Here is a 22,483-nt window from a genome sequence, read left to right as displayed (position 1 = left end):
GCTCCTACTGGTAGACTTCCCAGAAGATGCGTCTGGTCTACCCCGGTGAGTCCAGGATACTGGACGAGATCGAGATGGGCTGATCCAGCAGGGCTCGTCTTACGTCCTTAAGGCAGTTTTCCCAGGCTGCTGCGTCTGATCCGCACGAAGCATTAAAAAAAGTCGCGCCAAACTTTGCCAAAACTTCTCGCCGCTGTTCCCTCGGTTGGGGATGCTTTGAAGCCACCTTTTGCGACGACCATGGGCCGCTCTTTCGCTCGCTTGCCAAGGGGTGTCTCCCCACCCTCCACCCCACCCTCGCCCGCCTCTGGGCCCTCCCCCTCGGCCTGTCTTCCCCTTCTCCCTGGCGAGCTCGCGAGCAGATCCCAGGACCGGCGCGCCAGGCAGCTCGCTGCGCAGCGCCTCGGCCGCGCCGTCGGAGGAGGAGGCGGCGGCGGCGGCGAGGAGGGCGATGCAGAAGCCGGCCGGCCAGAAGGAGCGCCTCTACAAGCTGCTGGTCATCGGCGACCTGGGCGTGGGCAAGACCAGCATCATCAAGCGCTACGTCCACCAGAACTTCTCGCCGCACTACCGCGCCACCATCGGCGTGGACTTCGCGCTCAAGGTGCTCAGCTGGGACCCGGAGACGGTGGTGCGGCTGCAGCTGTGGGACATCGCGGGTGAGTGTGTGTGGGGGGGGTGATGGGAGGGGGGAGCGAGGAGCAAAGGTAGGTCCGCCTTTTGACACGGGGTGGGTGCGCAGGGGGTTGGAGGTGGGAGTCAGGGGAAGAGGTAGAGATAAGTCTCTCCACTGATCCGGGCTGGGTGCGCCAGGAGCAAGAGGGGAGAGGCGAGGAGGTTGGTCTCCCCACTCTCTTGGAGTAGGTGCTCCAGGCACGGGTGTGTGGCATGCGAGTCAGGAGTAGAGATGGGTCCCTCTACTGGGGGGGGGGGTGAGGCCAGTTCTTCCTTGCCTTCAGGGCCGGGCGTGGAATTGCGTGGAGTGATAATAGTAGACGCGCTCAGAAGCTGCCTTCTAAACACTCTGGTCGGAGCCTGCTAAGCCCTACTCAGAGGAGACCCATTGGGATCAATGTTCATGGCTCCACTGAAGTGCGTTGGGTCTCCGAGGGCGAGGATCCCAGCCAAAAACATGGCATGTTTACTCTGTGATCCTGTTGCCCTCAAGGAAGTAATAATAAAATTATTATTAAGTATGCTGTAGGGTTTGCAGGCTGGAAGCATTTTCCAACTCCGGTTCAGGAGCTGTGTTCCAAACTTATGGGCGTGATACAGCTCGGTTGAATCGGTAGTCCCACAGAGTCGAGTGTGACCACTGTGTCAGGATTTCAGCCTTCTTGCAATTCTAAGTCTTGTTTACTTTAGTTAAGAAGCTGAGCTTATGCGGTCTACTCCGGTGTAAGGCCCATGAGTTCCATGCATGTCTTAAAACACTTTCAAGTTCAGCACATTGAAATCAGTGGGATTTAATTTGGCTGGGTCGGCCATTAATTAATTAATTAATTAATTAATTAATTAATGGAAAGAGTCTAGCCAGAGTTAAACATTTTTAAGCCCCTGCTGGTTTTCATTGGAGAGATTTAATGCATGTAACTCCCTGCCCGGAATCCACGAGACTTTAAAAGTGCTGTAACTGTGGGCAGTTCTATGAGACTCTGTTTTCAAATATTTATTCAATAGTTATTACAGGAGCAAAACAAAACAAAAAAACCTCAACCTTTGAAACCTCAAACCGATGTTGTTGTTTTTAACCTTTATTGGCATAAGTTTAAACAATAAAGGCATACAAAGTCATCCAAATACATTAAGAATCCAAACACATAAAATATATAAAAGGCTCGGTAGCCACTGCTGAATATATCAGACAACTTTAGATTTAGCTTTAAAAATCCCGGCTAAGTATCCCGAAACAATCTTGGTAGTTTCAGGAATATCATCCCTCAACAAATATTGGGTTATAGATTCTTTATGTAACTGTTTAAATCACACACCTCCATCCAAATTTCCATTGATTTCAGTAGGAATCCAGATATCTAGATATCTCTACTCTAAGGTAAGGCCAATTGAGTTAAATGACACTTACTCCCAGATAAGTGTGTGTAACATTGCAACCTTAATAAAAAATTAAAAAATAGTCCAGTAGCACCTTAGAGACCAACTAAGTTTGTTGTCCAGTGTATCTGAAGAAATGTGCATGCACACAAAAGCTTATACCTAGAACAAACTTTAACTGCATCAGACCAACACAGCTACCTACCTGAATTGCAACCTTAAGTATATGCATCATCTCTTCCTTTGAAATTAGGAATGCTTAATCTTGGTTGGATGTTGCTTTTAGAATGCAAACTCTTTGATGCAGAGGCCTTCCTTTTGCACCCATTATTCTAGCTGTATTCATGGGTAAAGGTAAAGGGACCCCTGGCCGTTAGGTCCAGTCGTGGCCGACTCTGGGGTTGCGGCGCTCATCTCGCTTTACAGGCTGAGGGAGCCGGGGTACAGCTTCCGGGTCAAGTGGCCAGCATGACTAAGCTGCTTCTGGCGAACCAGAGGAGTGCATGGAAATGGTGTTTACCTTCCCGCCAGAGCGGTACAAATTTATCTACTTGCACTTTGACGTGCTTTCGAACTGCTAGGTTGGCAGGAGCAGGGACTGAACAACAGGAGCTCACTCTTTTGCGGGGATTCGAACCGCCAACCTTCTGATCGGCAAGTCCTAGGCTTAGTGGCTTAAACCACAGCACCACCCGCATCCACCCGCTGTATTCATATGTCACAATAAACAATAGTTAAACATCTTACCGTGAATGCAGAGATCGCTCCCACTTCATTTCTCCCCTAGTACAAGTAGGAGCACAAACCCTAGTTTAGTGGGATTGTGGATTGCTTTACTCCAAACCATGGTCTCTTCCAGGCAACCTGATTTGCTTGTGGAGAGGTCCAAAAGCAACTTTTTGCTGAGCATCCACTCTCAATTTGTTTGGGGGAAAGTTAGATGACATTACGTCAGCAAGTGTATTTTCCTGTCACTTTCCTTCTCTCAAAAATCTTGCTGTTTTTTGGGAAGCGGGTTTGTTGCACAAGAGCTCCAAACCAACTTTAATTGTGCAACCTCAGTTTGCCTGTACCTGACTGAATCCCACCTGAAAATAATGACAGTTTGGAAGTTCCCCACAAACTGATAAGCCAGGAACAAACCTCAGCTTCACCATGACTTCTGGGTTAGATGTAACGCTAAACCATGGTTTGTTGCTTGTACTAGGGAAGGAGCATTTTCAAATAACAATTTACTATGGCTTTACTGTGGTGCACAAAAACAGCCTCTGTCAAGCATGATGCGCATTCTGTAAAAAGCAATGATAACAAGGAAACCAGATGACTTCATCTGTCCCTGCAGGTATGCTCCCAAAGGCTCCTCTATTGTCCCCCGAGACATATGGAAGCCAACCAGCCAACCAACTATGGATCCAACATCTGGGGCTTCCACCGGAGGGAGAGAATAGATCATTTCAGATGGTTTCTACCTTCTATCCTGCTCCAAAGGGGTCTCTGTTAGGGATCTGCAGGAGCAACTGATGATTATCACTCCCCCCTCTCCACCCACAGGAACATCCAAGTAGTGGAGACCCTCTCTAGGCAACTCTGGATGCAACCCGTTTATGTTTCCTAGATGCACGGCTACGAAATGTCAGGTGTGCCCTTGAAAGTACAATGTGCAAATGGGGACGAACCTGTGTTTGCAGCACTTTGTGCGGCTGGAGTCCTCAACTGCTGCTCTAGACTAGAGAATGAGCCCCACTGAATTGAGCTATTGGCTCTGCCTAGGCTTGCACAGCCAGGGGGCACATTTCAAAGAATGCTGAGCTTCTGCCCAGCCACCGACCCATTTGATAGAGCTGAAGCATGCCCAAGAGCATAGGCTCTCTGCATGATCAGAATCTTTACAAAAGTCACATGCTTTTTAGCTGCCGCCCTCATTTTGCTCCAACCACTTCTCTAGCAACCAAGGAAAAAGCACGAGTTCACGAACATTTTTATTGCAATAAAATAGCCATCGGATAAATGGATTCTTCGGCGATCATCATGTTCTAGGCCAAATTGCTGCAGTACATTGTTGCAAAAAATTAAAAACCAGTTGCCTTTGGCCCTTAAGAAGAAGAAGAGTTTGGATTTCATATTCCACCTTTCACTCCCTTTAAGGAGTCTCAAAGCAGCTAACATTCTCCTTTCCCTTCCTCCCCCACAACAAACACTCTGTGATGTGAGTGGGGCTGAGAGACTTCAAAGAAGTGTGACTAGCCCACGGTCACCCAGCAGCTGCATGTGGAGGAGCGGGGAATCGAACCCGTTTCACCAGATTACGAGTCCACCGCTCTTAACCACTACACCACACTGGCTAAATATAGGAATGGTCCGTGTCTGCCTCCTGAACTGGGTCTGCTGAAGCTTACCTGGATGGGCAGGATGGTGCTGAGGTTGGGGATGTACATTTGCAGTGGGGGAAGTACTGGAGTGGTCTTTGGGACAGCCCTGAACTCACCTCTGCACTATCCAGGGATGCTGCAGCAACACCTGTGTTGAGAATCAGCTCTACAGCCCTGTCATACCTGCCACTCCCACTTATATAGGAAACTTCATGCATAAAGCGTATTACAGTGGTATCTTGGTTCTCGAACTTTATCCGTTCCGGGAGTCCGTTTGATTCCCGAAACCGTTCAAAAACCAAGGCTTGGCTTCCGATTGGCTGCAGGAGCTTCCTGCACTCAAGCAGAAGCCGTGTTGGACGTTCGGCTTCTGAAAAATGTTCGCAAACCAGAACACTTACTTCCAGGTTTGCTGCGTCCAGGAGCCGATTTGTTTGAGAGCCAAGCTGTTCGACAAGCAAAGTACCACTGTACTTTGTAGTTTCTGCTTTTAATTTGGTGTGTTGACTTTACTTGCCACTCTTGCCAGTGTTGCTCTGTTCATGCATTCTACAGAATTCTTATGCTTAATATCTTGTTTTAGGCCACCGATGCACAAGACCTCGGGGTCTGCATCACATGTCACAATATATTGTAGTGCTTTGGCTTATTACAGAATTGTCATTGAAATATTTGTATATCCGATAGTTGTTGTTTTTAAAACAATTTGTTCTACTTTTTTTTTTTAAGCGGTTTTTCCGTTTTGCTGTAAGGATTCTCTTTCTCTCCCAACTGGACCTCTGGCCATTCCTTCGGTACCATGTCAAGAAAAATATGTTTTAGAGGCATGCAGTAACTGCCTCTACGAAAACAACAACAACCTATAATCCAGTATTCCTCAGATAAGGCTTTTGCAAGCAAGCAAGCAAGCAAGCAAGCAAGCAAGCAAGCAAGCAAGCAAGCAAATAAATAAATAAATAAATAAATAAATAAATAAAAGACCATTGCCCAACTCAAAATAGTCTGGCATGAAAAGCCCCAAACACGGCTTCATGGATGATTCTGAGTCAACTCCCTGAGTCAGTTTATAGTTGTACATTGCTGCTAAATTTAGTGATGTACATTGTTTTAATTGTCTGTTTTAACCATATCTGCACAGCAGTTTTTAATGTTGTGAGTGTCCTCTATTTAAGAGGCTTTTACTCTGCAGCCTCTTATAGTTGCTTTAACTGCGAATCTTTTAGTTCTTTTGCTCTCACAGTTGTTTTAACTGCGTGTCCTTGTTTGTTTTTAGTTCTTATTTGTTTTAATTATCAGTTTTTCATCCATCCACTATCCGTGTCTAATCCTGTATTTTATCCAGATGTTTTATCCTATGCCTTATCGGTTAAAAAAAATCCTAACTGCTATTTTATCTATATGCTTTTTAAACCTGGTCTGAGACCGTAATAAAGTTCATTCATTCATTCAATAATACATATGTAGCTACAGGTTTAATTTCTTTAAACTCTACTCTTACTGATTCCCCCACCCCGTCTCTCCCTAGAATTACATAAAACGAGACCAGGGAAATAAAATTCCTAACGTTCTTTTGGAATTAAAGGATTTTAGGTGCTTGTGCTGCGCATTTGGCAGGGCCGATACGAACAATAATTATGCAATGATGCCATTTGCATCTCATCCCTTTGACATTGTGCACACATACCTGGCTTGTTAAACTGCCTCTGTACCTCTAGAATCCTGCACTAGTGCTAAGTCTTTAGCATTCTTCTTACATTGCACTGGCGGCTACCATGGAACTCCTTCCCTCATCATTGGGTTCCTAAATGAAATCTCTGGCTACATAGGAGGAGTTCGCCTAGTTGCCTATTCCTATTCCGCTGTTGCCCTGCCCATGGAAATTATTCACGTAGGGAGGAGCCACACTGTTGACTGTTCTAATGGAGGCTGGTATGCAGGGAGATGTGGGAGACCAACAGTTTGTTGTTGTTGTTGTTTAGTCATTTAGTCGTGTCTGACTCTTCGTGACCCCATGGACCAGAGCACTGCCTCCCGCAGCTTGGTCAAACTCATGCTGGTAGCTTCGAGAACACTGTCCAACCATCTCGTCCTCTGTCATCCCCTTTTCCTTGTGCCCTCCATCTTTCCCAACATCAGCGTCTTTTCCAGGGAGTCTTCTCTTCTCATGAGGTGGCCAAAGTATTGGAGTCTCAGCTTCAGGATCTGTCCTTCCAGTGAGCACTCAGGGCTGATTTCCTTCAGAATGGAGAGGTTTGATCTTCTTGCAGTCCATGAGACCAACAGTAGGCGGAGCCAAAGCCAGTGTCCCATTTTCCCATGCAGACCAGCCTTCTTTGGACTCCACCTGACCATCTTGGGCTCCTCTCTTGCAATCGGGCAAAAATAAAGAGCCCCACTGCACTGTCAGCTCCCATGCCACCAACATAACAGAAAATGGGCATCTTATCTCTGCATGCAAAAGTGCAGGATAGTAGCTTGCATTTGCACTTGCTTATGGTGTTTGGAAATCGTAACTTGTAAGAAGAGCCTGCTGGATCAGGCCCTTGGCCCATCTAGTCCAGCATCCTCTTCTCGTGGAGGCCAACCAGATGCCTGTGGGAAACCCACAAGCAGGACCTGAACACAAACTCACTTTCCCCTCTTGAGGTTTCCAGAAAGTGGTATTCAGAAGCAATGCTGCTTTCGTCCATGGAGGCAGAACATAGTCATCATGGCTACTAGCGACCATTGACAGACTTACTCTCCATGAGTTTGTCTTAAAACCATCTAAGTTGGTGGAGATCACTTGTCTCCTGTGGGAGCAAGTTCCCTAGTTTAGCTATGTGCTGCATGAAGTATATTCCTTCATTTGAACCTTCCAGCATTCAGCTTCATTGTATGCCAATGATGGTGGTGGTGATAATAATAATAATAATAATAATAATAATAATAATAATAATAATAATAATTATTATTTATACCCCACCCATCTGACTGGGTTTCCCCAGCCACTCTGACGGCTGCCAACAGAATATTAAAAACAGAATAAAACATCAAACATTAAAAAATTCCCCAAACAGGGCTGCCTTCAGATGTCTTCTAAAAGTCAGATACAGTGGTATCTCGGGTTACATACCTTTCAGGTTACATACGCTTCAGGTTACAGAATCCGCTAACCCAGAAATATTACCTCGGGTTAAGAACTTTGCTTCAGGATGAGAACAGAAATCGTGCTCCGGCAGCACGGCAGCAGCAGGAGGCTCCATTAGCTAAAGTGGTGCTTCAGGTTAAGAACAGTTTCAGGTTAAGAACGGACCTCCGGAACGAATTAAGTACTTAAGCCGAGGTACCACTGTAGTTGTTTATTTCCTTGACATCTGATGGGAGGGCGTTCCACAGGACAGGCACCACCACCAAGAAGGCCTTCTGCCTGGTTTCTTGCAGTAAGGGAACCGCCAGAAGGCCCTCGGAGCTGGACCTCAGTGGGGGTGGAGACGCTCCTTCAGGTATACAGGACCAAGGCCGTTTAGGGCTGTAAAGGTCAGCACCAATACTTTGAATTGTGCTCAGAGACGTACTGGGAGTTCTAGTGTTAGCATGATTACTATTATTGGGGGGAATTGTAGCAAATGTTAACAACCTGAATGCATTAGAATAGCAGTGCTGTTAAAATGCTCTCTTTTATAAGTTGGATAATATCTAAAGGGCCAGCATCATAGACACATAGGAAGCTGCCTTACACTGAATCAGACCATTTTATCCAGCTTAATATGATCTACACTGACCTATAGCAGCTCGGAGGGTTGAAAATGGGGCCTTTTGAATCAAAACAGATGTTCTACCGCTGAGCTAAGGCCCTTTCCCCATGATTTTACAACCCTTCCAATTTGTGCAAGGAAGACTAGTACAACAAATCATGTGCTGGAAGATCATATGATGTAGCTTTCAGGCAGATCGCTAAAGATTTGGAAGTAATTATAAAAAATGCTCTGGGTTTTAATGAGCTGCACAGCCTTTGAATTATGCCACAGGGCAGAAAGAATTACTGCACTGTATTTGCAAGAGCAGAGTTTTGCTAAACTAGGAGTGGGCAATGTTTTTGGCCACATGCAATGGGGAGTGGTTGTTAAGGATTGCAAACTCATGTGTGTGCGCGCACACATGCACAAATGTATGAACCCTTCCCTTCTCTGTCTCTCTCTCTCTCTCTCTCTCTCTCTCTCTCTCTCTCTCATGCACAAAACACTTATGATTTGTGGAAATCATACTTTGTTATTACATCAGAGCTGGGCCAACCACAGCTTACTGTTTCTGATATAATAACAAACTACCGTATTTTTCGTTCTATAAGACGCATCTAGTTTTTGGAGGAGGAAAACAAGAAAAAAAAATATTCTGAATCTCAGAAGCCAGAACAACAACAGGGATCGCTGCACAGCGAAAGCAGCAATCCCTCTTGCTGTTCTGGCTTCTGGGATAGCTGCACAGCCTGCATTCACCCCATAAGACGCACACACATTTCCCCTTACTTTTTAGGAAGGGAAAAGTGAGTCTTATAGAGCAAAAAATACGGTATGTTTTCCCACAAAAACAGAAGTAATGCAGAATATAGAAAACGAGAAGGGACAGAGATGGGAGGAGAGAGTACACATACACAAGTCTTCTTTGCGTAAGACTTAATGGACTTCACATTACAGGTGAGCTATGTTGGAACATGGAACACCGTGGTTGGTTTTCTAAAGTATGGTAAGCACAGACCATGGTTTGATGTGATATCTGAATTGACTTGAGTCACTGTCTCACACCAAGATCTCATTTAGTATTATTTGGCTGGTTTGCATGTGGTTCTAAATCATGGTTAGCATGGTTCTAAACCGTGGTTAGCACTATGTGGATGAACCTCATTGAAGTATCAGTTTTACACACTCCTCTATCCTCCTTCAAGCTGTGTGAGACAATGACCTCTGCTGAGCTTACTTGCAGTTACAAAGGATGTTGGCTGTGAATACGGGCTTAAATCAAGCAATGGTTCGTTGCTTAACAAGCCAACTTCAAACCATGGGTTATGAAGCTGGCTAGTTTAAGTAGCCATTGTTTCTTGCAAACCAGGATTAATCATTCTCAAGGAATGCTTAAAAGTAAACTTGCCAGATTCTGTCCTAGTTGGCTTTCTAGTCAGGCTTTCTAATGCTTGTTTACAAAATGCTGAACCAGTTCATTAAATTTTTGGCTACTAACTGACTCAGATACAGTATATACATTACTTTTGTAGGGCTATAAGCTTTCATCAGTACAGTACAAACATTAAATTTAGCTAAATGGTCAGTCATCTAAATAATTGGTTAGGTCGGACAATCCAATTTTTGGTCATTATTTGGGGTGGTTGCTGCGGGAAGTTGAGGTTAATTTGGTTCTGCTGTAATAGAAAACAGAAAAGAGAATATCAAAGATGTCCTTTGCATCTAAGGGATTGCTTTTGTTAATTAAATTGCAGCTTATCTTAATCTTCCGTTGATATCTCAAAAGGCAACTCTATTAAGATTCCAGTACTATGGAAATGAATTTACATTGAATTGATTCAGTAGTTGATTAATTGGTTAAAAGACCATGGGGAAGAGATTTTCAACCGCAATCACACGGGATGTGGGATGGGTATTAACAGTTTAGACATCCCACTAGCTCAAGTTGAGTGAGAATACTTAGTATTAGCATGCGCAGTCTAAATACTAGTGTGTATGTTAATGACAAGTCTCTCTCTTTTTCATCTTCCTCTTCTAAGCATTTTAATCTCTGTGCCTCACATGGAAGCCAGCCTCTGTAATGAATGGATAGGTTCATTTTCCATGCCTGCCAGTTTCCCCTTCAAAAACAGAAGCCTTTGGGAACCCAGAGATACTCTTCAAGGGCTTAGAAAGACTGTAAGGAAAATATGAGTATTATTATGCATTAGTGTGGAGAGCATTAGAGTGTACCTTTTCTGGAGCGCAAACAGGGGTTGCATGCAAAAGTGAGATAGTCATGGCGCTTTCTTGGTCACAGTCCCCTGACAGAGGCCTCTTTTCGTAAAATGGGGGAGGGGTTTTCTTCCTTACCTCTCGCAATTGGGAACATGCTGTGGTTCATGAACAATGCCCTCAGCATCCAAGCACCAGAGGTTGTGTTGTGACACATGGGGAGCCATCCACTGGGAAGCTCACAGGTTATCTGTTTTGTTTTATTTATTTAGGCACTTAAACTCTGCCTTTTCAAAGCAAAAAAGAAAAGTCAACGCAAAGCATCTCACAGTATTAAATGGGAATAAAATGCAATTTTTAAACAGTAAAAAAATAATATGGCCAACCATTAGGGTAGTAAGAATGGGATGTGGATGGCGCTGTGGTCTGAACCACTGAGGCTCTTGGGCTTGCCAATTGGAAGGTCAGCAGTTCGAATCCCCACTACGGGGTGAGCTCCCGTTGCTCGGTCCCAGCTCCTGCCAACCTAGCAGTTCAAAAGCACACTAGTGCAAGTAGATAAATAGGTACCGCTGCGGCAGGAAGGTAAACGGTGTTTCTGTGCGCTCTGGCTTCAGTCATGGTGTTTTGTTGCACCAGAAGGGGTTTAGTCATGCTGGCCACATGACCCGGAAAGCTGTCTGTGGACAAACACCAGTTCCCTCGGCCTGAAAGTGAGATGAGCGCCCCAACCCCATAGTCGCCTTTGACTGGACTTAACCCTCCAGGGGTCCTTTACCTCTTCACCTTAAGTTAGTAATATATTAAAAGCATTCTTTTGCCATTCTAACAGACATGGCTTCCCTCCAAGATTCTTGGGAGCTGTAGTTTGCTAAGGGTGCTGCAAACTAGAGCTCTTTGAGGGGCAGCACCCTTAACAAATTACAACTTCTGGGATTCTTTGGGGGAAGACTAACATGTTTGATAACAAACTAGGTGAGAGTGTTTTAAATCTATGGCATGGATGTGGCCCCATTGCTTTCAGTGGAACTACCCTGAATATGGGTATTTCCTAGTACAACCCCTGAAAATAAGTCTCTGAATCTCCTTGGCACCTACAAGAAGAGCAAAACGACTGCAGTTCACGTCAAGGGGCTTACTCTGGAAGACTTTCCCTGGTTTCGATAGTGGAAGGGTGGAACTATTTTGATCCTCCACTACAGGCATTTGGAATCTCTTGAGATTGCCACACCCTCCCTCTCAAGAGGCTGAGCTAGCCATGACAGCGGGAAACCTATGTGAAGAATCAGTTCAATTCATTCAGCGTGCCAGGGGTGGAGAAGTTAAGGATAACAGAATCATAGAATTGAAGAGTTGAAAGGGACCCCAAGGCACATCTAGTCCAGCCCCTTCAATGCAGAAATCTCAATGAAAGCATCCATGAGGGATGGCCGTCCAATCTCTGCTTAAAAACCTCCAGTGGAGGAGAGTCCAACACCTCCTGAGGGAGTCTGTTCCCTCAGAAAGTTCTTCCTGATGTTGAGTCAGAATTTCCTGTCCTGAAACTTGAAGTCATTGGTTCAGGTCCTACCTTCCAGAGCAGGAGAAAACAAGCTTGCTCCATCTTCCATGTGGCACCCTTAGGAAGATAAATGGTAAGGCTTCACTGAAAGTTCACATGGTCTTTATTTCAACCGTTCAAAGGGCATAGGGGGTAGAAGAAGAGTTTGGATTTGATATCCCGCCTTATCACTACCCGAAGGAGTCTCAAAGCGGTGAACATTATCCTTTTCCTTCCTCCCCCACAACAAACACTCTGTGAGGTGAGTGGGGCTCAGAGACTTCAGAGAAGTGTGACTGGCCCAAGGTCACCCAGCAGCTGCATGTGGAGGAGCAGAGACACGAACCCGGTTCACCAGATTACGAGACTACCGCTCTTAACCACTACACCACACTGGCTCTCATTCAAAGATGCCTCTGAAAAGGGAAGAGGGGAACATGATGGTGGTGGGATATTGGGTTTCATGAACTAAACGAGATACAGTGGAGGCTTGGGTCGCAAACGTGATCCATGCGGGAGGCACGTTCACAACCCACAGCATTCGCAACCCGCAGCACCGCATCTGCACGATTTAGTGTTTTTGCGCATGCGCGAGCGCCGAAACCCAGAAGTAACCCATACCGGTACTTCCGGGTTCGGTGCAGTGCACAACCCGAAAACGCACGACCTGAAGCGTCTGTAACCCGAGGAATGACCATATCTTATTTTCTGCTCACAGGTGTTTAAAAATCCCATGCTCACTCACAGTAGACTGGGGCTGTTTGTGGGCAGACTTGCAGCCCAGAAGCACTTTCCAGATTGAACACATAGCACCATATAGAGGCCTGTCCACTCCGTTCTGTCCCCTTCCATATACAGTGGTACCTCTACATACAAACGGGATCCGTTCCGGAGCCGGGTTCACATCTAGAGGTAAATGTAACTAGTGACGGCACGTCTGCGCACGTGTGCATCACTTTTTGCCGCTTCTGCGCATGCGTGGGACATCATTTTGAGCGTCTGCGCATGCGCAAGCGGTGAAACCCAGAAGTAATGCGCTCGTTACTTCCAGGTTGCCGAGGAGCGCAACTCGAATGCGCTCAACTCGAAGCATATTTAACCCGAGGTATGACTGTAAAAGAGGCGCGGGTGGGGGGAGTCCACTTTTAAAGGGAATGAAATTTTTGAAGAAAAAATTGGGGTGAGGTTCAGCGCAGAACTAGTATATAGAGTCTTCACCCATTTCCTTTTGCAATTCCTCTCTGCTAGAATTTAGAACCTCTCTCTGTGTGTGTGTGTGTGTGTGTGTGTGACTGGCAGACCTCTGACCTCTTGAGCCAAAAGGGAAAGGCTAGATTTATTTGAAATTTTTCACTCCTAAGAATCCTTCAGCCCTCTTCATTTCCCTGCAGAGGTCTTGCAAAATTCACTGTGCGAAATTCTCTTGCTGTAAGCTACTGCTCTGAAAATAAATTGAATTTTTTAGAAGGAGGTATGCTGGCATACAAGGGAATCTTCTCAGGCACAGGGTGGTTGGACAACACATGATATAGCCGCTCATCTGATTAGGCTGTGGAGAAAGATCATAAGGCGTCTTATGCAGGAAATGGTCCAAAAGAGTTGTGTGCATTTTTGTGTGCGTGCGTGACCTTCACTTTTCCCCCAAAAGATCATGCTTCGAGTTTAGCATCATCAATGGATAGCAGTGTTAAATAAGAGAGAAATAATCAAAGACAGAAGTTCACTTTTGGATTTTCTGAATCATGTGAATGAATTTGTGCCCTTCTTTTTAAAAAAAGAAAGAAATGTTAGCCTGCTGAACAATAGCTCAGTGTTGCAAACCTGTGATATTGTCTGTGTCATAAATGGGCCAGCTGGTGGCTGTGTGCTTGTGGCCATTATGCATTTGGAAGAAGAAGAAGAAGAAGAAGAAGAAGAAGAAGAAGAAGAAGAAGGAGAAGGAGAAGAAGAAGAAGGAGAAGGAGAAGGAGAAGGAGAAGAAACAACACATGATGTGGTTGGGGAGCAGAGGAATTGGCGTGGTGGATCTGGACTCTGAAAGTTGCGACCTTCCAACCCATCTTCCCGGAAGAGCTCAGGCTAGTCTGCTGCTTGGCTTCAGAGATGGAAGCAGGAGTTTTCAAGCTGTGTTCCAATGGAATCTTGGGGTTCTTTGGGAGATTTCTTGAAAAGGATACCCATAATGGCAAATGAGCCTCTTTGTGTGGCAAGACCCCCTCCCCCCTTGTGAAATAAAGACACAGGACACTTTATTTAAGGTTAATGGGTGTAAAAGGCCACAACTTTATTGATTACAGGAATTGAGAGGTATTGGCTTAGGCATTGGTTCCTATCGGCTAACCGGCTTCAGCCCAATTGCATGAAGACCAGTGAGGGTTAACCACCTGCGGGGGAAGTCCTGTTGAAGTACGTCAACTAGGATCCCCTGGGTGTCACTGCTCGGAGGTGTGCCTTGGGCCCACACCTCCACAGGCTTCGGACAGGGCAACGCCCCCCGGAATCCTTTACCAGACTACCCTTTTACCTTGGGGGAAGGTGATGGCGCTTCCTTCCCCCACTTCATTTGCATAACAATACCCCTGCCAATGCCTAACCGCCAATACCGGGAAAGTTGTGACGTTTGCTACGAGGTAGGCAAAAAAAACAAATGGCCAGTGCCAATTTGCCAAGTGGAAAAATTCCTACCAGGCCCCTTGACGGCGACCAACCGAGCTCCATAGCAAGGTCAGGGGAGCAACTAAAGGGCGGGTAGGGTGGGAAACCTGGTCAGCTGGAGAGGCGGAAAGAGGGCAGTCCTCAGGCGCGCCAGGCATAAATAGCCCAGGCCACGCCTCCCTGACCAGCCGATTGGCTAGGCAGGGAGCTGACACGCCCGAGGATTTCCTTATTCTCATGGGGGCTGTAAGCCAGCCCCCGAGTGTGTGGAGAGGGCGTGGGCCCACAATCCCACCTCCTCTCCAGCTCGGAAGTGGCTTTCTCAGAGCAAGAAAATGTTTCAGAATCTGGAGAACAGATTTCAGAACTTTTCTGGGTGGTTTTCCCCCCAATAAATTTTTATGATTTTCCTTACACATTTTTCAAACAATACATGGATCAACATATCAACCTTTTTGTTCTGCCAAGCTTACAACTTCCCTCCTTCCCTTCAGCTGGTATCCCGTATCAAATCCAATCGCGCACCCTAGCTCTTTACAACTTATCTACATTGTAGGAGTTACTTCAGTCCTGCTAGTGTCTTTAAATTTTTACAGTTATCATTTAAACAGACAATAAATTTACTCCAGTCTTTCTGGAATTTCTGATCATCCTGATTTCAAATCCTGCAAGTCAGTTTGGCCAACTCATCAAAATCCAAAATAAAAAAATTCCTTCCAGTAGCACCTTAAAGACCAACTGAGTTAGTTCTAGGTATGAGCTTTCGTGTGCATGCACACTTCTTCAGATACACATCTGAAGAAGTGTGCATGCACACGAAAGCTCATACCTAGAACTAACTCAGTTGGTCTTTAAGGTGCTACTGGAAGGAATTTTTTTATTTTGTTTTGACCATGGCAGACCAACACGGCTACCTATCTGTAACTCATCAAAATCCATCATCTTCATCTGCCACTCCGCAATAGTAGGAATTTATTGTGTTTTCCTTTGTTGGGCCAATAAAGTCCTCACGATTTCAGAACTTTTCTGTACTGAATCTGTGCCTAATGTTGACATTTACCTTTGTCTTGACCAAGATCACATACCATGCTTGGGGCTGAGTGGGAGATGAGCCTTTGCTTTCAGTATATGAGAGCAACTGCTCTCAGGGGAGGATCCTGTAAGTGGAGCAGACTGCAAATAAGCAGCTCAGCCTCATCTCAGTAGCTGCATCACAGCACATACCCAGTCCAATACCAGGTATTATTATTTTTGTCTGTTTCCATAATAAAAAGCATTGGTTAATTTTCTCAGTGTCTCAATGCATCTAGCAGTGCTTCTCCAAACTACTGTGTTGACAGGCTTGCTTGCATTCTTTTTAAAAAGGGGGGTGGGAATCAACCAACAGAATTGATTTTCAGATGAGTTTTGCCAAGTAATAGCTTTTCGAACGATCTGTTGTAGAGTGAATATCTGTTCACAGCCTGATCTGCTTGGGCGAGCTAACCTGGCCTATTTTCTGTATATTGGATAAGGCCATCTGTATTTTTGTTGGGCTTCTTCAACGCTTTCTCTCTCATCTCCCATCACATCTCCCATGTTCCTGCCACCAATATTCCATTACTAAATCATGACAGTGGAGTGACCAAAATTCTATCTCCAGGACTCAGGTTCTATAATAGAGTGGTTTAACAACCAATATCTTTTCCCAGGGAACTCTGGGAATTTTAGCTCTGTGAGGAAAAAGGGGGTCTCCGAACCACGCTCAGTACCCTTGACAAACTGCAGTCCAAGATTTTTTGGGGGAAGACCTGGCTATTTAAAGTGGTATGATACTGATTTTAATGTATATACAGTGGTACCTTGGGTTAAGAACTTAATTTGTTCTGGAGGTCCATTCTTAACTTGAAACTGTTCTTAACCTGAGGTACCACTTTAGCTAATGGGGCCTCCAGCTGCCGCCGCACGGCCGCACGATTTCTGTTCTAATCCTGAAGCAAAGTTCTTAACCCGAGGTACTATTTCTGGGTTAGTGGAGTCTGTAACCTGAAGCGTATGTAACCTGAAGTGTCTGTAACCTGAAGCCTCTGTAACCTGAAGCCTCTGTAACCTGGGTTACCACTGTACTGCAAATGAGATTCATGTCTGAATAGGCTTGCCTGAACAAAAACGGTTTTCAGTGAGTGATGAAAAAAGCACCATGCTGTCAATCGGCATCAGGTTACAAGGGCAATTTGGGAGTGGTGATGTTTGTTCCCTCCTTCAGATGGGCAGAAGCTTCCTGGGCTTTGGGAAGGAGGCACCAAGGGAATATTTAGGTGACCAGCCTAGCCTCCCTATTCCACTGACTGCACACCACGGTTGCCAGTTCCACAGATCAAAGCAGTCAAATACATTGGTGCCTCGCAAGACGAAAAGAATCCGTTCCGCGAGTCTCTTCGTCTAGCGGTTTTTTCGTCTTGCGAAGCAAGCCCATTGACAGCTTAGCGGATTAGCGCTATTAGCGGTTCAGCGGCTTTTAGCGGCTTTTAGCGGTTTATCGGCTTAGCGGATAAGCGGATAAGCGGATAAGCGGCTTAGAAAAAGGGGGGGAAAGGGAAAAAACCTGCAGGAACTCGCAAGACATTTTCATCTTGCGAAGCAAGCCCATAGGAAATTCGTTTTGCGAAGCACCTCCAAAACGGAAAACTCTTTCGTCTAGCGAGTTTTCCGTCTTGCGAGGCATTCGTCTTGCGGGGCACCACTGTACTTATCATCCCTGGTTATCGGCTGTCCTGGGCCATTTCCTCATTTCACTGTAGGATTCTTGCAATTACAGCATCTCTGATGAATGAGCAACCAGCTTCCTTTTAAATACATCCAGTGAGCTCAGCACCTCCCAAAGCAGTCTGGCCAGATGAGCCTGGGATGAGATTCATCCAGGCAATGCTTATATTCTCAGGCATCCAGCCTGAATCCAGGAAACAAACTAATCAAAAGATTCCCCCCATCTGTTCAGTATTGATCTTCCTTTGTGTGCATCCACTTAACGGTGTGTGTTTTTGTCGTCTGTAGGTCAGGAAAGGTTTGGGAACATGACGCGAGTCTATTACCGAGAAGCTATGGGAGCGTTTATCGTCTTTGATGTGACGAGGCCGGCAACCTTTGAAGCGGTCACCAAATGGAAGGAGGATTTGGACACTAAGCTGAGCCTCCCCAATGGCAAACCGGTGCCGGCAGTTCTCTTGGCAAACAAATGCGACCAGGGCAAAGAGTTGCTGGTGAACAACGGCATCAAGATGGAGCAGTTCTGCAAAGAGAATGGCTTTGTGGGATGGTTCGAAACGTCAGCAAAGGTAACTTGTCCTTGCGATGTTTGAGGGGTCTGCACACGTCATAAGGTTGAAGTCAGGGTAGCAAAATGGCAGTTAAGAAGCTCAAATCATATATATATGACCGACACCCTTCTTTGGAAATTAAAATTTTCACAGTCACATGCTTATCCAAGCATGGGCTTGCAGTCTCTTCTTCTAACTTCCAAACAACTGTATTTTCTTCTCTTTCCAGAGCTCAGCACTTTCAGCCTTCTGTATCTCAGTTAGGCATGACTTGCAGCTCCTATGAGAGATTTCCACTTTTATCTTCTCCTGCAGCTTTTGCTCTCTTTCTTTCAAGCAGAGAAGAACTACAACACTCTATCCAACTTAGCAGTGTTCACAGTGGATTCTAAAACACAGTCACCTTGCCTCACGTAAAATGGAGTCTCCTTCCATGTGACCAGCATTAGCCAATCCCATGAGAACTACTAGAGAACTCTCTGGAATTCAGCTACCAACCAATCAAATTTAAACACATGCATAGACAAGCACTTACAATTTCTGTGAATTAAATTACTATATTGTAATAGCTTCTGCTACTCAGCTGTGAATTCCAGTCTACTATGGTAGTGTTGGGGTCCCTTCCCACAAATCACAGTGGTTCTCAGGCTGTGGAGTTGTATGCATTATATATATATATATATATATTTGCTTTCGTAGATTTTCACGGGTACAGGAATGCAGGTTTTGGTGTCCTCGGGTGTCTTCCCGTGTAAAAGTTGGGGTGTCTAGGCGACGTTTCGACCTCGTCGAAACGTCGCCTAGACACCCCAACTTTTACACGGGAAGACACCCGAGGACACCAAAACCTGCATATATATATATATATATATATATATATATATATATATGGAAATCAAGTGCATGGCACATGGAGCCCAATAGGCGACTTGTTCCATACCCTGAGCCACCATTTTGTAAGTGGCTCCACCATCCCCAGGCAACATTTTGCAGCTGACTCCAGCTGTTGGAGCTCAAGAGCTCTAGTAAAAAGCAAAGTAGACTTGAAAGCCTGAAGTCTGCTCATATCTGCTTTTTGTAGGAATGCTCAGGGTGGCAGAAGAGGATATATTGTTTATTAATATCCTTCCTAACTTGTGCTAGCAAGTTCCTTTACTTAGCAGAGTTACATTCCCCTTTTTTACATGCACAGCAGATAGCTGGTTGCAGGCTCGTGTGAGCTTCTCACTATTATACAATTCAGTCTGTCTCAGATTGAATTCTACATTCCTGGTAAATTCCCTTTAATCCCTCTTAAAAGAATAAAGACACCACAATCTTATTCAAAGTCAATAAAAGAAGTTTACTTACATCGGTTCACAGTTGGATTCCTGAAGGCAGACTTAGTTACAAATATGTACATGTGGATCTACCCCATATGGGGGAATAATCCCAGTGCTTCTGCTAGCTGGGAACGAGCAGAGCAGTCGTAGCTAAAAGCTGGTCAAACGAAGAAGGAAGTCAAAAAGAGAGGGAGTTGCTGCGTGACTCATCCTTTTGTTACCTGGATAGCTTAGGTCACACCCACCTTCTATCACATGCAAAAGAAGGATGCTCCAGCCAAGAGGAACAGGAAGTTTTGACTGGCTGGACCAAACATTCTCTCTCATGTCTTCTCTAGCATTTCAAGGAATGTTGTACTTGACTGCCTCTCATGGATCACATCCCACACTTTTGACCATGCTCTGTATGCATTCAATGCAGGATCAGGGAAAAGACCCAACCAGAGGCTTATGGGAAGCTCTCAGGCAATAGCAATCTTCCCTCTTGTATTCCCTATGCTGCCTCCAATATTGCAGGTGCTATTACACAGACAGGGACACGGGTGGCGCTGTGGGTTAAACTACAGAGCCTAAGACTTGCCGATCAGAAGGTCAGCGGTTCGAATCCTTGCGACGGGGTTAGCTCCCGTTGCTCGGTCCCTGCTCCTGCCAACCTAGCAGTTCGAAAGCACACCAAAGTGCAAGTAGATAAATAGGTACTGCTCCGGTGGGAAGGTAAACAGCGTTTCCGTGTGCTGCTCTGGTTCTCCAGAAGCGGCTTAGTCATGCTGGCCACATGACCCGGAAGCTGTACGCCAGCTCCCTCGGCCAATAAAGCGAGATGAGCGCCGCAACCCCAGAGTCGGCCACGACTGGACCTTATGGTCAGGGGTCCCTTTACCTTTACCTTATTACACAGACATCATCACTAGAAGCCACTGATATCCTCCATGAATTTGGTGTCCATCACTGCATCCTTTTTCGACCTATTGACGGGTTTGCTTATTTTCCCCTTCCACTCCATGAATTGCTATTCCTTGTGACAAACTCAGCAGTTAGTATTTCCTTGTTACCCCTTTGGATACACAGCAGCGAGAGCAAGGAACATAGTGACTTTCAGTAATTGCTTTCCCGAATGTAGGAAGATCCGGCTGCTGGGAACTGAAAATGTATTACAAATGGAGCCAAATTAGTTAGTAAGTTCAGTAGGAGAGAGTGAGTGTACAACTGCCTCCAGACTCGACCAGAGTGAGCTTGCAAATTAACTACATCCATTTTTTTTTAATTTAAAAAAATTCTAATTATTTCAAGCTCTTAAATAACTTTATCGGGCCTCCAGTGTGCTTTGGCCGATGGCAAAGTGAAACCACCCACTACAGAGTTGCAAAAAATCAAGTTTTCATTTATTTTATGGAGGAAAGGTTTTTTCCCCATAATTCAGTTTCTCCAACACAGCCAACAACTGTCCCACTTAAGCAGCAGATTCAAGACATACCCATTGCAGGGGGCTGGACTAGATGCCCTTTGGGTTGCTTCCAACTCTTAAGATTCTATGATTCTACCAAAGGAAGTACAGTGGTACCTCGGGTTAAGTACTTAATTTGTTCCAGAGGTCTGTACTTAACCTGAAACTGTTCTTAACCTGAAGCACCACTTTAGCTAATGGGGCCTCCTGCTGCTGCTGCGCCGCCAGAGCACGATTTCTGTCCTCATCCTGAAGCAAAGTTCTTAACCTGAAGCACTGTTTCTGGGTTAGCGGAGTCTGTAACCTGAAGCGTATGTAACCCGAGGTACCACTGTACTTGGTCACAGGATGGTAACATTTCTCTCACTCACGAGGTCTAGCAGTGCCTCCGAGAATAAACAGCTTTTCTTTATAGAACTCATAGATATAACATGTGGAATTCATTTGCAAAAAAAAAAAAAAAGTGTTGGCTGCTGTTGACTCCAAAAGCTTTTCAGAAAGGATCTGGCATCTTTAGGGAAAACAAATTTATCAATGGCCAGCAGCTATGGCTGCTGAGAATTGACCATCGAAGTTCAATGGCATTGACTTCATTCATTTGAAGCCTGGGCATGACTGGGGCTTTGGGCTGTGCATGCAGCCCCCGTCACATCAATGAGCAAACAAAGTAGTTCCATTGAACATTTCCTGTTTCCTCTGAACCTGGTAGCTATTTGTTTCCAGCTTCAGAAGAGGCCAGAATAACAAAACATGTTTTAGTATGCAAAAGGAAAGGTTGTAAGTCAGTGTTGTACCCTGTGTTGCTTTGAATTTGACTTAATATTCTGGCTTGTTCCAAAGCTGTTGACCATAGTTTCCTAGTCTGGGCAAACTATACTTTTGGGAACTATAACTAGTGGAAGACTTCTTGCTTTGTTTCTCAGCTCTCACAAAGCGAGAGGTGCAGGAACTGCATGCAGTACCAAAAGCTTGCTCGTCTCTCAACTGCAAAGACTACTGCAATGCGCTCTACGTGGGGCTACCTTTGAAGGTGACCCGGACACTACAACTAATTTAGAATGCGGCAGCTAGATTGGTAACTGGGAGCGGCCGCCGAGACCACATAACACCGGTCTTGAAAGACCTACATTGGCTCCCAGTACGTCTCGAGCACAATTCAAAGTGTTGGTGCTGACCTTTAAAGCCCCAACGGCCTCGGCCCAGTATACCTGAAGGAGCATCTCCACCCCCATCATTCAGCCCGGACACTGAGGTCCAGCGCCGAGGGCCTTCTGGCGGTTCCTTCCCTGCGAGAAGTGAGGTTTCAGGGAACTAGGCAGAGGGCCTTCTCGGTAGTGGTGCCTGCCCTGTGGAAGGCCCTCCCATCAGATGTCAAGGAAATAAACAACTATCTGACTTTTAGAAGACATCTGAAGGCAGCCCTATTTAGGGAAATTTTTAATGTTTGATGTTTTTGTGTGTTTTTAATATTCTCTTGGGAGCCTTCCAGAGTGGCTGGGGAGACCAAGCCAGATGGGCGGGATATAAATAATAAATTATTATTATTAAACAGAGGTATGCCTCTCTCGACTGGTCCATTGAGTCGGATCCGAAGCTCCACCCCCCCCCAACTATGAATCTGTCAGAGGGAGGCCTTTACCATAACAGCCTGCTTGTGAGTTTTCCTTGGTCTCTACGGCATGTTTGATTCTTTCAAATCACCTTGGTTGAAGCCTGTGGTGCAAAAATTAGCTCAATAGGTCTGTCACCCTCTTACCTGTGAACTGTGGGATCCGAAGGGTGTCAAATCAATGGCTGAACAGGGGCTTTAGGATATCGGATTTCCAAGAGCATCAAGGAATTGTGTGAGAACCCTGTTCCCCTCAGTCGCTG

At 45.5% G+C, this 22,483-nt stretch overlaps 1 protein-coding gene across 1 annotated transcript in view; it reads left to right on the top strand.

The window, feature by feature from the left end:
• The first annotated feature begins 409 nt into the window (after positions 1-409).
• The window catches only part of RAB38 (RAB38, member RAS oncogene family), a 34,467-nt gene continuing 12,393 nt past the window's right edge, over positions 410-22,483 (top strand). The window contains exons 1-2 of the mRNA XM_081860810.1: positions 410-659; positions 17,583-17,863. Coding sequence (XP_081716936.1) covers positions 452-659; positions 17,583-17,863 — 489 coding nt within the window. The 5' untranslated portion in view covers positions 410-451. The remainder of the gene's footprint in view (positions 660-17,582; positions 17,864-22,483) is intronic.

The sequence above is a fragment of the Podarcis erhardii genome, assembly GCF_964252035.2.
Source record: "Podarcis erhardii genome assembly, chromosome: 4".
In the NCBI taxonomy this organism is placed as follows: Eukaryota; Metazoa; Chordata; class Lepidosauria; order Squamata; family Lacertidae; genus Podarcis; species Podarcis erhardii.
This window is presented reverse-complemented; position numbering and strand designations above follow the sequence as displayed.